This window comes from Arachis ipaensis, chromosome B7 (genome assembly GCF_059453495.1).
Source record: "Arachis ipaensis isolate K30076 ecotype BB chromosome B7, ASM5945349v1, whole genome shotgun sequence".
Taxonomy (NCBI): domain Eukaryota; kingdom Viridiplantae; phylum Streptophyta; class Magnoliopsida; order Fabales; family Fabaceae; genus Arachis; species Arachis ipaensis.
Genome location: NC_142442.1, coordinates 132,425,274 through 132,439,144, shown reverse-complemented (window position 1 = coordinate 132,439,144; position 13,871 = coordinate 132,425,274). Strand labels below are relative to the sequence as shown.

Sequence of the window (13,871 nt, the reverse complement as noted above, 5' to 3'; positions counted from 1 at the left end):
GGGAGATGGAACTTGTTCACCAGCTTCATGAGAGGCTAAGGCCGGTGAAGTTGTCAGATGGTAAAGAGGATAATATGGTGTGGAAGTTTGATAGTAAAGGGATATTTTCTACCAATTCTCTTGTGCAGGTTCTACAATCGGAGACTCTGTCGGATGAGATAACGAGCTACAGTTTCACAAGTTCAGTCTGGCGAGGAGTGGTGCCTCCGAGAATAGAGTTTTTTGGGTGGTTTGTGCTTGTTGGTAGAGTTAATACCAAGGAGAGGTTGAGTAGGCTAGGCGTTATTAGGCCCAGTGATAATATCTGTGTACTATGTAAGAAGGAGATAAAGTCGGTGCAACATTTATTTCTTCTATGTGAACTAACATGGCAGGTGTGGTGCAGTTGGTTGAGGTCTTTTGATGAAGTTTGGACTATTCCTGGAACTATAAGGGAACTGTTTGAGAGGTGGACCGGTAGGCATCAGCGAAAACAAGATTAGAAGAAGTGGCTGACAAGGTTTTTTGCAGTGATTTGGAACATCTGGATAGAACGCAATGCTAGGATTTTCAATAATAAGGAAGCAGGTGTTGAGTTCGTAATAAGGAAGACGATTCTGAGCTACAACGAATGAACTGATAGTGATCCTTTTGGTTGTTGATGGCAATACCGGAAAATACAGGGATTTTATGTAATTTTATGTAGTACTTGTTGTTTGATTCGTTTGCTCCACATTAATGTGTTGAGCTTCCTTTGGTTCAAACAAAAAAAACTCTATTTTCATGTTTATAAATCCATCCTTACTAAAAGTTACTGAAAAAATATTTATATATATATTTCTAATATATTAAATATATCAAAAACTTCAAAAATTTTATTATTATATCCTTAAAATGTGTCCTTAACATATAAATTAGCTAAATTCTTATTACAATACCAGTTTGCTAATTGTATTTTTAGATTTTAGTTACTTCAATATTGAATATGTAAATGTATAATAAAATTTCTTAGCTAAATTTGGATATATACTCTCTCATTTTGGACCAAAATTAATTGAACATTGAAAGAAAGCTAGCTAATTCCAAGTGCCTAGAATATGATAGTCTGCTTCTAACATGGGAATTTCTTGCTTCATAAAAACAACAAAATAATACTAATAAAATTAGAAACTAAAATTAAAAAAAAAAAGGTGTGAAGAGTACACAAATTTTGATATGTATAGAGAACTTTCAAAGACTTCCCCATTTATCCAGTATTATTTATACATACATGGATTAACATACCCCCCTTATTTAAAGCCAATGGTACAAATATCCGACATAAATACTACCATAATAATTTTCTTCCAATATTTTGTAACAGAATTTGTCACAGATTTAAAGGGTTATGGCAGTATGATAGCCACTTGCTGTGACTAAAAAAAATAGAAAATGCCTGATTTGGTGGCAGAATTGTAGCATCCTTTAGAATGAACCAACCAACACATTTATATCTCTTCAGTGTTGTTTTCTTTCAAAAGAGGGATTTGTTTCCCCCTTGATTCCAAGCTAACTTGTTCAACATCTCTGGCTTTTCCCCACAGTACAGAATAAAACCCAACAACAATCACAGTAGCACCAACCAAACTGCATGGATAAAACACAGCAAATGAAATTGTGCTACATGAAACAAATCTTATCATTACTATGACCAAACACAGTCTACAAGAGAAACACAAAATGTACCTTCCAAGATAGAATGCATCGCCGAGGAAAACAACGCCTATGACCACCGATATGATGATTCCTACAGGCTTGAACATGCAAACAAAAACAGGTCCTGTCTGGTGTAAACACCAAGTAGCAACACCAACTTGAAAGACAGAACCAAAGACTGCCTGAAAATGTTTACACAGATGAAGCTTGAATTATAGGTGAATAGCTGTTACTAGTTGTGCTTCGATTCATTATTATTTTGATTACCGAGTATAGAACTGTGAGCAATCTTTGCATCGGTTCCAAGCTCCAAGCATCGATGTCTCTTTCCACAACCAAACAGGTCACAGCAGATTGAATGGCCACAAAGAAGCAATAAAAGAATACAACAATGAACTCTGCTGGATATTTCTTAAGAACATAAGCCTGAAAACATCCAGTTATGGTTAATCAGTTAAAGTAATTTTTCAAGAAAAGTTAAGTTCCTTGTATTTTTTTACACCAAGCAAGTTGAAATTGCATATTGTACAAGCCATATTACAAGCTGGTAACTTCACCTGTACGATTAAAAATGCCGAAGCCATCACACAATCCAGTGCAAGAAATAATCCTCCGAGTATCCAGTTGGGATCTTGTGACGAAAGTGGCTGCAGAGATGAGTTAGCAGGTGATAGTCCCATCAGAATTGCAGGGCCCTTGTACAAAGTGGCAATGAATGCACCAGCAATTGATACTATTGTTCCCAATGATTTAGCTACACTGCTAGAGTTTCTCCAATCAAATTGTTCCAACCTGAAACCAGCGAGATGGATAAGCTACACAGAGTATGTAGCAGTGAACTATAGTCCCCAAGTGCATATTTAGTTTGAGCCTTCTATATATAATTGAAAGAAGGATAGACACACCCAGAAGCAATAGAAAATTTTTCAAAACTTGGATGAGTTAGTTTATTAGCCTTTTTTTTTCTCATAAGAGTTTCTAAAGATTTTTCAATTGACCAATCAAACTAAGTTCACATAAGGTGATCTGGATATATGTTTATGCAAATGTTGAATCCAAATTCATATGTAGGGATCAGATGTCCTACTCCAAAATGGCATATTTGTATATTTGTTTTCCGGATACAACTTTAGAGGTTTTTTTTAGTAGTACAAGATTTATTGTTCAGGTGTTAACAGTCACTTATAATATGATCTAAGGAAAATCGGAAATAAGGACCACTTGCAGATGTTATATGCCATTTAAAGTGTACTAATTACATACACAAATGGACTTCAGGATACAAAAAGCTAATCCTGTAAATTGGCATGACTTGATTCAACAGAGTTATTTAAAGGAACAATTTATTCATAAATGCAACTACTAAACAGATGGGGAGAAATCTAGTAAGATGATGAACTACTGCAACTCTGCAAGCCATCACTCAAGACATAATGTAATTTAAAATGAACCCTTACGTTGTGGAAATGAATCAAATGATTATAACAACAGAATATTTTTCACACTAGGTGGGGCCAACTATATGGATTTAACAATACCATTGTGTCTCATCTTAAGCCATGTTGATTGACAAGCTATTAAATTTTAAAAAACAGTTAATCCAACAAAACAATATTTCCATCTCCATTGATATTAGTTGAATGCTGTACATAATTACAACATCTTTGAAGTTACCACAGAAGAGATACTTTCTTTTTTTATTTTACCCCCACCACTATGTCAAAAATGAGTTAATGACAACATTGACCATAGATATAATTAATAAAAAGTGGCTATTAGCAACAAAGAGGAGATGAGATTATCAACCTGAAAAGAACGGCAAGTACAAAGGTAAAGCCAGGAACAAGGTTGAGCATTGCAGTGCTGAGTGTAGCTGAACTGTAGTTAATACCAGCATACCCAAAGGCCTGTGCCATAAAACTGAAGACAATCTAAAAAAAAAAAAAAAAAAAAAAACAAACACAATTGAGAGTATTAGAATTCAATCCACACAATTAATTCCAAGTAGTCCAACAAAAAAAAATCGAACTTTTAGAACACAATTATTCTTCTTTGAACTTGATAGTGAACAATATGGATGATGGAGTATAATAAGGCAAAATTAAACTTGCCCGAGTAGTCCAAGGAAGAAGCATCCAATAATGGTGGAGAAGGTAATTGGAGGGCGGTTAAATCTTGCAAGAATGAGAATTCAGAAGCCAATTATTGGAAAGATTAATACATAGTGAAGTTCTTCAGCTGCAAAACAAGAAAGCAATTGCAATAGTATGTTTTACCTGTGGATGAAGAAGGAAGAAGGGAGAAGAATGAGGGAAGCAAGGGAATTGGAGTAAAAAATGAAGATGAAGCTGGACATTCCTTTTGCCATGACTTGCTTGCTGAGTATGATTAATCCAACTTGAGCAAGTTCGGCCATGATCATCCCCACAAATGGGAGTGTCAACTTCCCCATTTCTCACACAGACAAATACACAAACACCTTGAGTGCAGCTTTGTATGCTATCCTATTCTATTCCTATATGCTATCCTCCATTCTCCTAACTCCTCAAGCACACAAATAAAAACGTTAGCACATCCCAAAGATTATATACTATTTAGGATTCAATTACTTGCTTTTGCTGAGTCAAAGCATACTTTGGATTGTAGTAATAAACTTGTGTGAGAAAATAGTGGATGCTATTGGATGAAGCCGCTTTTCTTGCTCAAGTTCATTCTCTCTCGCCACTTTTCTTAGCCACCTATGACCTCACCATTCATGGGAATAGATATTCTCAATTTTTTTTTTAATAATTAAAAAAATAAAATGTAATATTTTACTATTAATTTTATAAATAAAATTAAGTAAAAATATAAAAAAATATTAAAATATTAAAAATTATATTTTATTTTTTTAATTATTAAAAAAATTTGAAAAAATCTATTTCTAACCATTAACCAATGACTAATGAAATAACAATATTCGTGAGTTTAATAGTTTATTGTTGTCTTGTGGAGACTAATTAAGATTTAAGAATACAGCAATTTAAAACTTGAAAAATGATTGGGAGTGATAACATTTTCTAATTATTCTTCTAATTTTTAAATAAAAAGTTTTTGAATTTTTTAGTTTTGATGTTTTTAGAAAGTGACATATATATTTAATTTTTACTCCTTTAAATATTTAGAATAATTAGAGAATAAATTAAAATTCTCAATGATTAATTTTAAAACTTTTTAACATAGAATAAATATTTAAATTGATTCTTTAAGTCTTAACACGTTTTATATTGGATATTTGATTTTTTATAATAAGATTTTCTGCAACTTAACTATCTTATTATTATCTTGTACACATAGTTTCTGAGTTGTTGCTAACCCTTAACTTGAAATCTATTAATTTTCTTTTGACTTTTGAATATAGTCAAATTTTGTGACTAATACAACTTTTAATAATATGTATATTTATCATTCATCAACATGCACAATCTTTTTCAACTTGTAAACAAATAAAAAATCATTTTAATTTTGTCATAATCTTCACCTCAAAATCAATTTTTGATAATAACTTTAAAAACCCTACCTAATTTTAGTTAATGTGAAACACTAAAGTTTTCAATAGTCTAAATCGATCAAGACTTCATGGATAATCAATCGATTTAATTAATGTTTGTAAATTCAAAAAGCCAATTTGATTTAGTAAAAATTTTGGAACTAATTTTACAATTTCCTCATTTTCAAAATGTCCATGCTCTTTTAATAAATAATATGGGTAAAGTACTAAATTGATCTCCTACATTTGGACGTAATCCTGTTTTGATCTTTAAGGTTTAAAGTATCCTATTTAAATCCAAAAAAAGTTTTATTTAGCTTCAATGTAGTCCTACTCTGAGGTCAAAGTTAAATAATTAACGGAATGTCCTACTTGACAGCAGTACAATAACAAGGTCGATAATTTAGAGAACAAGTACAAGTTCCAGAGGCATAAAATCAACAATAGATGCATTAATACATTTATTTATTATTCTCCTGACAATTTAAATGAAATATTTTCTATAGAACTAAGGAGAATGATAAATAAATATATTGATGCATCTATTGTTGATTTTGTACCTCTGAAACTTGTACTTGTTCTCTAAGTTATCGACCTTGTTCTTGCACTGCTGTCACGTAGCACATTCTGTTAATTATTTAGCTTTGACATCAAGGTGGGACTACATTGAAGCTAAATGATTTTTTTTTTTTTTTTTGGATTCAAATAAGACAGTTTAAACCTTAAGGGTCAAAATAGGATTACGTCCAAACGTAGGAGATCAATTTAGTACTTTACTCTAAATAATATTTTGTTCAAGTTTAATATATTTAACAAAATAGTAAACTGTAAGTGGTTGATTGGTTAGGAAATAGGCAAGAGGTGCACTAGAGTAGAAGTAGAACAATAAAATTGACACAAGAAAATTTGGGCTAAGAATTTGATTATGGAGTTAAGGGTGGTGTTTTAGTTAGAAATGGGTATAGCGAGTGTAATTACAATTTGGTGGATGTGTCAGATGCAAGATATAACACGCAGTGGGAGTATTACATGAAGCACGTGGGGGGCATGGAAGACATGTGGCGAAGCCTAGTTGGGTTGCCAAGCAGCACATAGGGCGTGCTGACACGTGGCGAAGCCTGGTTGGGTTGGCAAGCAGCACGTGGGGAGCGTGCTGAATCAGCACGCATGGGTGTGCTGACACGTGGCGAAGCCTGGTTGGTTGAATCTCCAGCACGTGGGGGCATGCTGAGTCAGCACGGGTAGGGCGTGTTGACACGTGGCTCACTCCGACTGGCTGATGAAGCAACACGTGGTGGGCGTGTTGAATGCTCCCCTCTATATAAGGCAAAACTCGATACCATTTTCATTGTGAAGAAGAGTGTTCTTTGAGTGTATTGGTAGTGTAACGAAGGGTACCGCAAACTTGGTAGTGTATCGCAACGGTGAGATAATACAGAATACTCATGAGGGAGTGAGGTTTGTGTGCCAGAATCCGTTTTCGTTTGTGGTTCCATGCACCATGACGTTAATGGAGCTTCAGAACGGTCTCTGTCAAAGCATGGAGAACGGTATGTTAAGGAGAGTGAGCATAATTTTATACCGGAATCCGGTTGTAGTTTTTGGTGGTCTAATACAGTTTGATATCATGCCGATCATTAACAAAGCGAGTATGCAGAATATGTTCCAAATTCACCGGCAGACTCAGATGCGACAGCTACAGATTGAGCTGTATGTTGACTTTAAAAACGTAGAGGCATATGCGATTCAAAATGATTTAGATATAGAGGATGATAGAGCTGCAGTGTACGAAGGAATGAATAGTGACAACGAAGAGGACTTCGAAGCCACTTATGAAGCCGGCAACGAAGACGAAGATGGTGATGTGGGAGTTGAGGCAGTAGCGGAGAATGTAGTGGTTCATCCCTCAGGTAGTCAACCAATGAATGTCACCTTTTATGTGTACGTTGGATCTTGACGCCATGCATGCACTGGACGTGGTGGTTGGACCCACTGTCATGACCCGAACTAAGCCATGACTGGCGCTCAAGGGACAAGTCCCTCAGCAAGCCAAACGACCAAATTTTTCAGGAAAAAAGATAAAATCTCCTCTGTTCCTAGGACCTTACCAACATAAATATTATCTTCCTGTTTCAATAATAAATATCCATTTCCAAAGACTACAACAACAACATATTCCAATCATATCCACAACCAAACATGTCCAAAATACGCATCATATATATTAAGTTGATAACTAGAGTATATAGTTAAATCCATAAGTCTTACATAACCAAATTATAATTACTATTTAAATAGTTCGAGATTCAAAATAACATAACCCACACGAGGATCCTGCCTGTGGCATATGGAGCATTGACAAACTCTAAATTTTTACATGAAGGTTACATTACATATCACATAGCCCTTGGAAAGAAGAAGGGTTCACTGAATGAATAAGATCTACTGTGGAGCGGATGGAATGGAATCTGGAATGACACCTGTATCTGAAAAATATGGGAATATGATAGGGTGAGTTTTGCAACTTAGTGAACAAACATTATATCTATAACCCATACGAGACAATACAATTTTACCATGAAAATTATGTTTCTTTCCAAAGATGAGAAATTCATATTAATTAATTATGCAAATAAATAGATAAATAATTAAGTGGAATGAACTAAAATGAGAATTCTCATTCCAGAAGTCAAATCAAATCAAATATTACACACTTAGGACGACTCCACATTTAAGGGTATCCCTTTTCTCTAGTGTACCCGTACGGTATAACAAATCCAACGTGTGGCCTACACGTTGGGCTAGCAATGCCCCTGCTAGCTGAGGTCTGAGTTAGATGCATCTAAGTTAACGTCATAACCGCCGTTAACTATGGTTTTCTAGTTAAAGTCTCCCAACCAATCCAAACCAAATCACTTATAACAAATCTGTAATACATATAACAGATTACTAAATTTCATAATAAATCAAATATATATAAGAATGCATACTAGAATTTAATTAAAGTTTCATAAAGTCAAGTAAGAAAATATATGCTTTATAAAATATATAAATATCGTCCCGTGTGTATTTATTTATTTATTTATTTTTATAAAATTATTAATTTTTCAAATCAATATTCATTCCAATGATTCAAAAATCACAACAATAAAATATTTTCAAATGTTAGAAATAACATTTCAATTTAAATATAATAATAATACACTTAAAAATAATTATAGACATAATATTCACTCACAACTTGATTCCAAGAAACCAGAAGCAGTTCTGAGCGCGTCAACGAGCTACCAAGTGATGTCCAATAACTCTACAACTCTAGAAATATGACAATAATGATATTTGTGAGCTATTAATGTTGTCAATTAACATAATCTTACTCATTTTGACAAAAACCCCAAATTCTCTAACCTAAAAATCCTAACTTCGGATTTTGCTATACTCACAAGTATAGAGATGACAAAAATTTGAGATATAGCTAATTATTGAGTCAAAGAGTTACCTTGAAGCATCAATAATAACCGGAACTCAAAAGTTGAATACTTTCCTCACTCATTAAGTTAAAACTCCATAATTTGGGGTTGTAATAAATAAAATTTGGATGAATGAAGTTAGAGTAGAAAAGAAGAAGGAAGTATGATGAAGAAAAGTGAGTTTGATGATAGTATATGATTGAAATAAGAAAATATAAGAAGATGGAAGAGATTAGGAAGATAGGAGGGATGAGGATGGAGAGAGATGAGATTGAGAAAGGGAGGGGGAAGGGCTTCGGGAGCCTTCCTGAAGGAAATAAGAGGAATTAATGGGGTCACATGCTTTTCAAGTGCCCCCTCCTCTTTTTTTTTTCTTTTCTCAGTTATAACATTCTCTCCCCTTTAAAAAATTCGGTCTCCGAATTTCAAACTCATATACTGTGATAAGTATGATATTTACCTTCAGATTCAAACAAATACAAATATTTATCGCGCATGGCATCCTCCACTTCCCAAGTTGCTTCTTCTTCTGAATGATTTTTTCAAATAACTTTCATCGATACTATCTCTATAGAACGTAGTTTCTTTACTTGGCGATCAACTATAGCCACTGGTTCTTCTTCAAATGATAAATCCTCCTTTAGCTCTATGGCTTGTGGTGCAAGCACATGAGATGGGTCAGGAAGGTATTTGCACAATATTGATATGTGAAAGACTGGATGAATCATAGACAACTCAAGCGGCAATGCCAAGCAGTAAGCAACTGCACCTATTCTGTCCAAAATCTCAAATGGACCAATGTAACATGGACTAAGCTTGCCTCTTTTTCCAAACCTCATCACTCCTTTCATAGGCGACACTCAAAGAAATACATGATCACTAACTGAAAACTCTAAGTTATGCCTTCTATTATCAACATAAGCCTTTTGTCTACTCTGAGCTGCTAATAAACATTCTCTTATTAAACGAACATTCTCAACTGCATCTTGTACCAAATTTGGCCCCAAAAGCTTAACCTCACCAACCTCAAACCACCCAATAGGCTACCTATGTCTTCTCCCATAAAGAGCCTCAAATGGTACCATTTGAATGCTGGCTTGATAATTATTATAATAAGAGAACTCGATCAAAGGTAGATAGTTGTCCAAATTTTTACCAAAATCTAGAACACAACATCTTAACATGTCTTCCAATGTTTGGATCATCCTCTCCGACTGTCCATCGGTTTGAGGGTGAAAAGCTGTACTAAGATCCAGACGAGTTCCTAATGCTCTCTGAAAGGATTTCCAAAAATGAGAGGTGAACCGAGGTCCACGATCTGAAATAATGGACACTGGAATTCCATGTAGTTTAACTATTTTATCAACATAAAGTTGACCATACCGAGCTGCACTAAAAGTTATTTTCAAAGGAAGAAAGTGGGCTGACTTCGTCATTCTATCCAGAATTATCCAAATTGAATTAAAACCTTTAAAGCTATGAGATAAACCAGTTACAAAATCCATCGTAATCCTTTCCCACTTCCATTCAGGTATCCCAATTTGTTGCAATAACCTAGCAGGTCTTTGATGTTCAGCTTTAACTTGTTGGCAAGTTAAGCAATGAGAAACAAAAACTCCTATGTCTTTCTTCATGCCTTCCCACCAAAACAATTGTTTCAGATCTTGATACATCTTATTGGAGCCTGGATGAATTGTGTACTTAGAATTATGAGCATCCTCCAAAATCGCTTTCTTCAAGTCGTGGTTATCTGGCACACATAAGCGTTGCCCACATCGCAAAACACCTTGATCAAGAGAAAATTATGAGTTCTTCCCATTGCGAACATCTTCCATAAGCTTTCTTAATTTTGAGTCACTGCTTTGTGCAACCTTGATTTGTTCTATCCGGGAAGATTGAGCTCGGACATGTGCTAAGAAAACTCCTGATTTTCCAAGGTCAAATTGGATTCCACCAGCCTCCAATTGATGGACTTCTTCAATAATTGGTCTCCTTACAAGAGGGATATGGGCCAAGCTACCCATAGATTTTCTACTAAGGGCATTCGCCACAACATTTGTCTTTCTAGGATGATACAAAATGGTACAATCGTAATCCTTTAGCAACTCCATCCATCTCTGTTGCCTCAAATTTAAATCCTTCTGCTGAAATATATACTTCAAACTCTTGTGATCCGTATAGATCTCACAGGTCTCACCATAAAGGTAGTGTCTCCAAATCTTCAAAGCAAAAATGACTGCTGCCATTTCCAAATAATGAGTTGGATAATTCTGTTCATGCTTCTTGAGTTGTCGCGAGGCATAGGCAATAACTTGGCCATGTTACATTAATACACAACCAAGTCCTATCCGAGATGCATCACAAAAGACTGAGAATCCTCCAGATCAGGAAGGTAAAACAAGAACAGGTGCTGAGGTTAGACAAGCCTTAAGCGCCTGGAAACTTTCCTCACAAACTTCTGACTATTGAAACTTTACATTCTTTTGAGTTAACTTGGTTAATGGTGCAGACATTCTCAAGAAGTCCTTGATGAATCACCGATAGCCAGCCAACCCTAGAAAGCTACGAATTTCCGTCACTGTAGTAGGCCTTGGCCACTTTTGAACGGCTTTAACCTTCTTTGGATCCACCATGATTCTATCTTTTGATACAACATGCCCAAAAAATGTCAGTTGATCAAGTTAAAACTCACATTTAGAAAATTTAGCATAAAGTTTGTGATCTCTTAAGGTTTACAACACAATCCTCAAATGATACTCATGCTCCGTGGCACTTTTCGAATATACCAAGATATCATTGATGAAGACAATAACAAAATAATCTAAGAAAGGTTTGAAGACTCGATTAATCAAGTCTATAAAAGCTGCTGGCACATTCGTCAGACCAAAAGACATTACTAAGAACTCATAGTGTCCATAACGAGTACGAAAGGCAGTTTTTGGAATGTCTCCCTCTTTTATCTTCAATTGATTGTACCCTGAACGCAGGTCAATCTTAGAGAAACAAGTAGCTCCTTGAAGTTGATCAAACAAATCATCAATGCTTGGTAATGGATACTTGTTACGAATAGTTATCTTATTGAGCTGACGATAGTCCACACATAATCGCATCGTTCCATCCTTCTTATTTACGAATAGAACAGGAGCACCCTACGGAGAAGTGCTAGGACGGATGAATCCTTTCTCCAGCATGTCCTCCAATTGAACCTTTAATTCTCGTAACTCAGTTAGAGCCATACGATAGGGAGGAATGGACACAGGATAAAATCTCGGGACCAATTCTATGGAAAATTCAACTTCGCGGTTAGGTGGCATCCTTGGTAACTCATCTAGGAACGCATCAGGAAATTCTCTAACTATGGGAACCTGATCAAGACTAGGCACTTCAGCATCAATACCTCTAACAACTGCCAGAAATCTTTGGTTTTTCTTATCCATCAATTGCATAGCACTCATAGATGAGATGATGCTAGCTAAAGTGGGACAATCGTCACCCTTAAAATAAAAGGTGAGATACCCGAAATGTCAAACTTCATAGTTTTGGAGTAACAACCCACATCAGCATGACAAGTTGCTAACCAATCCATACCTAAGATAACATCAATATCTTTCATTGGTTCTAGAAGAATTAAGTCAGCTAAGGTATCAATCGTATTAATTTTAACAACACAAGATTAAAACATGACTTTGAACCATCGTGGAGACTCCAAGTGGAGTGCCAACATAAAATGAGTGGGATAACAGTTCAGGTTGTTTATCGAAACGAGATACAAGATGTGGAGATACATATGAATAATGAGAATCCGTATCAAATAACACTCGAGCATCTAAAGAACAAACTTGTAAAGTACCTGCCACCACAGCATTAGAAGCTTGAGCAACTTGACGTGTTAAAGCGTACACACGTGGCTGACCTCTTCCTCTCTGGCTTCCTCCTCTATTATAAGTCTGACCCCTTCCACCTGCTCCCCTGCCACTAAGACCAGAAGAATTGCCAATAGACATAGGTGAAGATGATGGCATTGGTGTTGTAGAACGTGCAATACTTGGAGCAAAGCCTCCTCTAGGATTTGGACAATCTCTTCTAAGATGACCAGATTGACCACAACCAAAACATGCTCTAGTAGCCTTAAAAAACATATACTGGAATGGTAAATCCCACACTGCTGGCAGTAAGATTTAGTTGGTATTGTCTGATTAGAACCCTGTGCACTAGATTTAGAGGTGCCTCCAACAAAAGGTCTCGGACTTGAAACACTCATGGGAACAGATCCAGAAGAAGTAACCCCACCGAAAGATGTTTGAGGACAAGTTTGATAATCCGAATAACCTTGCTGATTAGTCTGACCATGATGAGATTGAAATCCTCCTAAACTAGATCCACCAGAAAATTGTCCCTTCACTTTGGTCTTCTTACCCACATCCTTATAAGCATTTCTCTCTACTATCCCAACTTCAATTCCATAAGCAGAGTTTAGGACGTCCTTAAAAGACATGCGTCCGACTTCAGGCATAAGAGTAGTGAACATAGGTTCTGCCAATCCACGAACGAACCGACGAACTTTCATTTCTTTTGAGTTCACCAAGTACGGAGCACTCTTAGAAAGTCTAGCAAACTCCTTAGCATACTCAGTCATTGTCATATTCTTTTGCCTTAATCTTTCAAAGGCAATTGCATCTTCTACTTGCTTGTTAGTTGGATAAAATCGAGCAAAAAACTCTTCAGTGAACTCTTCTCAAGAAGGAGGAGGTAATCCAGCTGCTTCTTTGCTCTCAAGAAGAGACTCATACCAGTATCTTGCTGAACCATGCAAGTTGTAGGATACTAACTCAACATCCCATTCCTTGGTGCACTTGAGAGCCCGAATAGCTTTCTTTGTATCCTCTAGATATTGTTGTGGATCTTCATCCAATGAATCTCCATTGAAAGTGGACGAATTCAACTTCAAATACTTCTCAATTAGAGGCTCTTGATCCCCAAACAATTGATGAACTCTATAAGGCTGAGGATTTGGCACATTAGTAAGTCCTGATTCGCTCCTATTTTGATTTGTTAGGATCTGTAATACTGCATTAAGACTTTGATTCATTCCCCTCAGTTCAGCTGCCAAGTCTGCTTGACCCACTCCTACTGCGGGATTTTCTTGAACTCCCTTGTGGGGTATCCCTTCTCCGAGCCTATCAGCTATTCTTTGGCTC

At 35.9% G+C, this 13,871-nt stretch overlaps 2 protein-coding genes across 3 annotated transcripts; both read right to left on the bottom strand.

Moving 5' to 3' along the window:
* Positions 1-1,179: 1,179 nt before the first annotated feature.
* Positions 1,180-4,447, bottom strand: LOC107605959 (WAT1-related protein At3g28050). 2 transcript variants are annotated; one of them, XM_016307914.3, is made up of 7 exons: positions 3,951-4,447; positions 3,786-3,848; positions 3,481-3,594; positions 2,232-2,466; positions 1,942-2,100; positions 1,705-1,856; positions 1,180-1,605 (listed from the first exon to the last, which is right to left on the bottom strand). In XM_016307914.3, exons 1-7 carry the CDS (start codon positions 4,124-4,126, stop codon positions 1,467-1,469), a joined length of 1,038 nt encoding a protein of 345 aa, XP_016163400.1. In that variant the 5' UTR covers positions 4,127-4,447; the 3' UTR covers positions 1,180-1,466. The 2 variants fall into 2 exon arrangements, with proteins under 2 accessions (XP_016163400.1, XP_016163402.1); XM_016307916.3 differs by having other exon boundaries at positions 3,481-3,605; positions 3,951-4,410.
* Positions 4,448-11,822: 7,375 nt separating this feature from the next.
* LOC148554183 (uncharacterized) lies at positions 11,823-13,309 on the bottom strand. The gene is made up of 3 exons (XM_088495027.1): positions 12,877-13,309; positions 12,366-12,835; positions 11,823-12,167 (listed from the first exon to the last, which is right to left on the bottom strand). Exons 1-3 carry the CDS (start codon positions 13,307-13,309, stop codon positions 11,823-11,825), a joined length of 1,248 nt encoding a protein of 415 aa, XP_088351153.1.
* Positions 13,310-13,871: the final 562 nt, after the last annotated feature.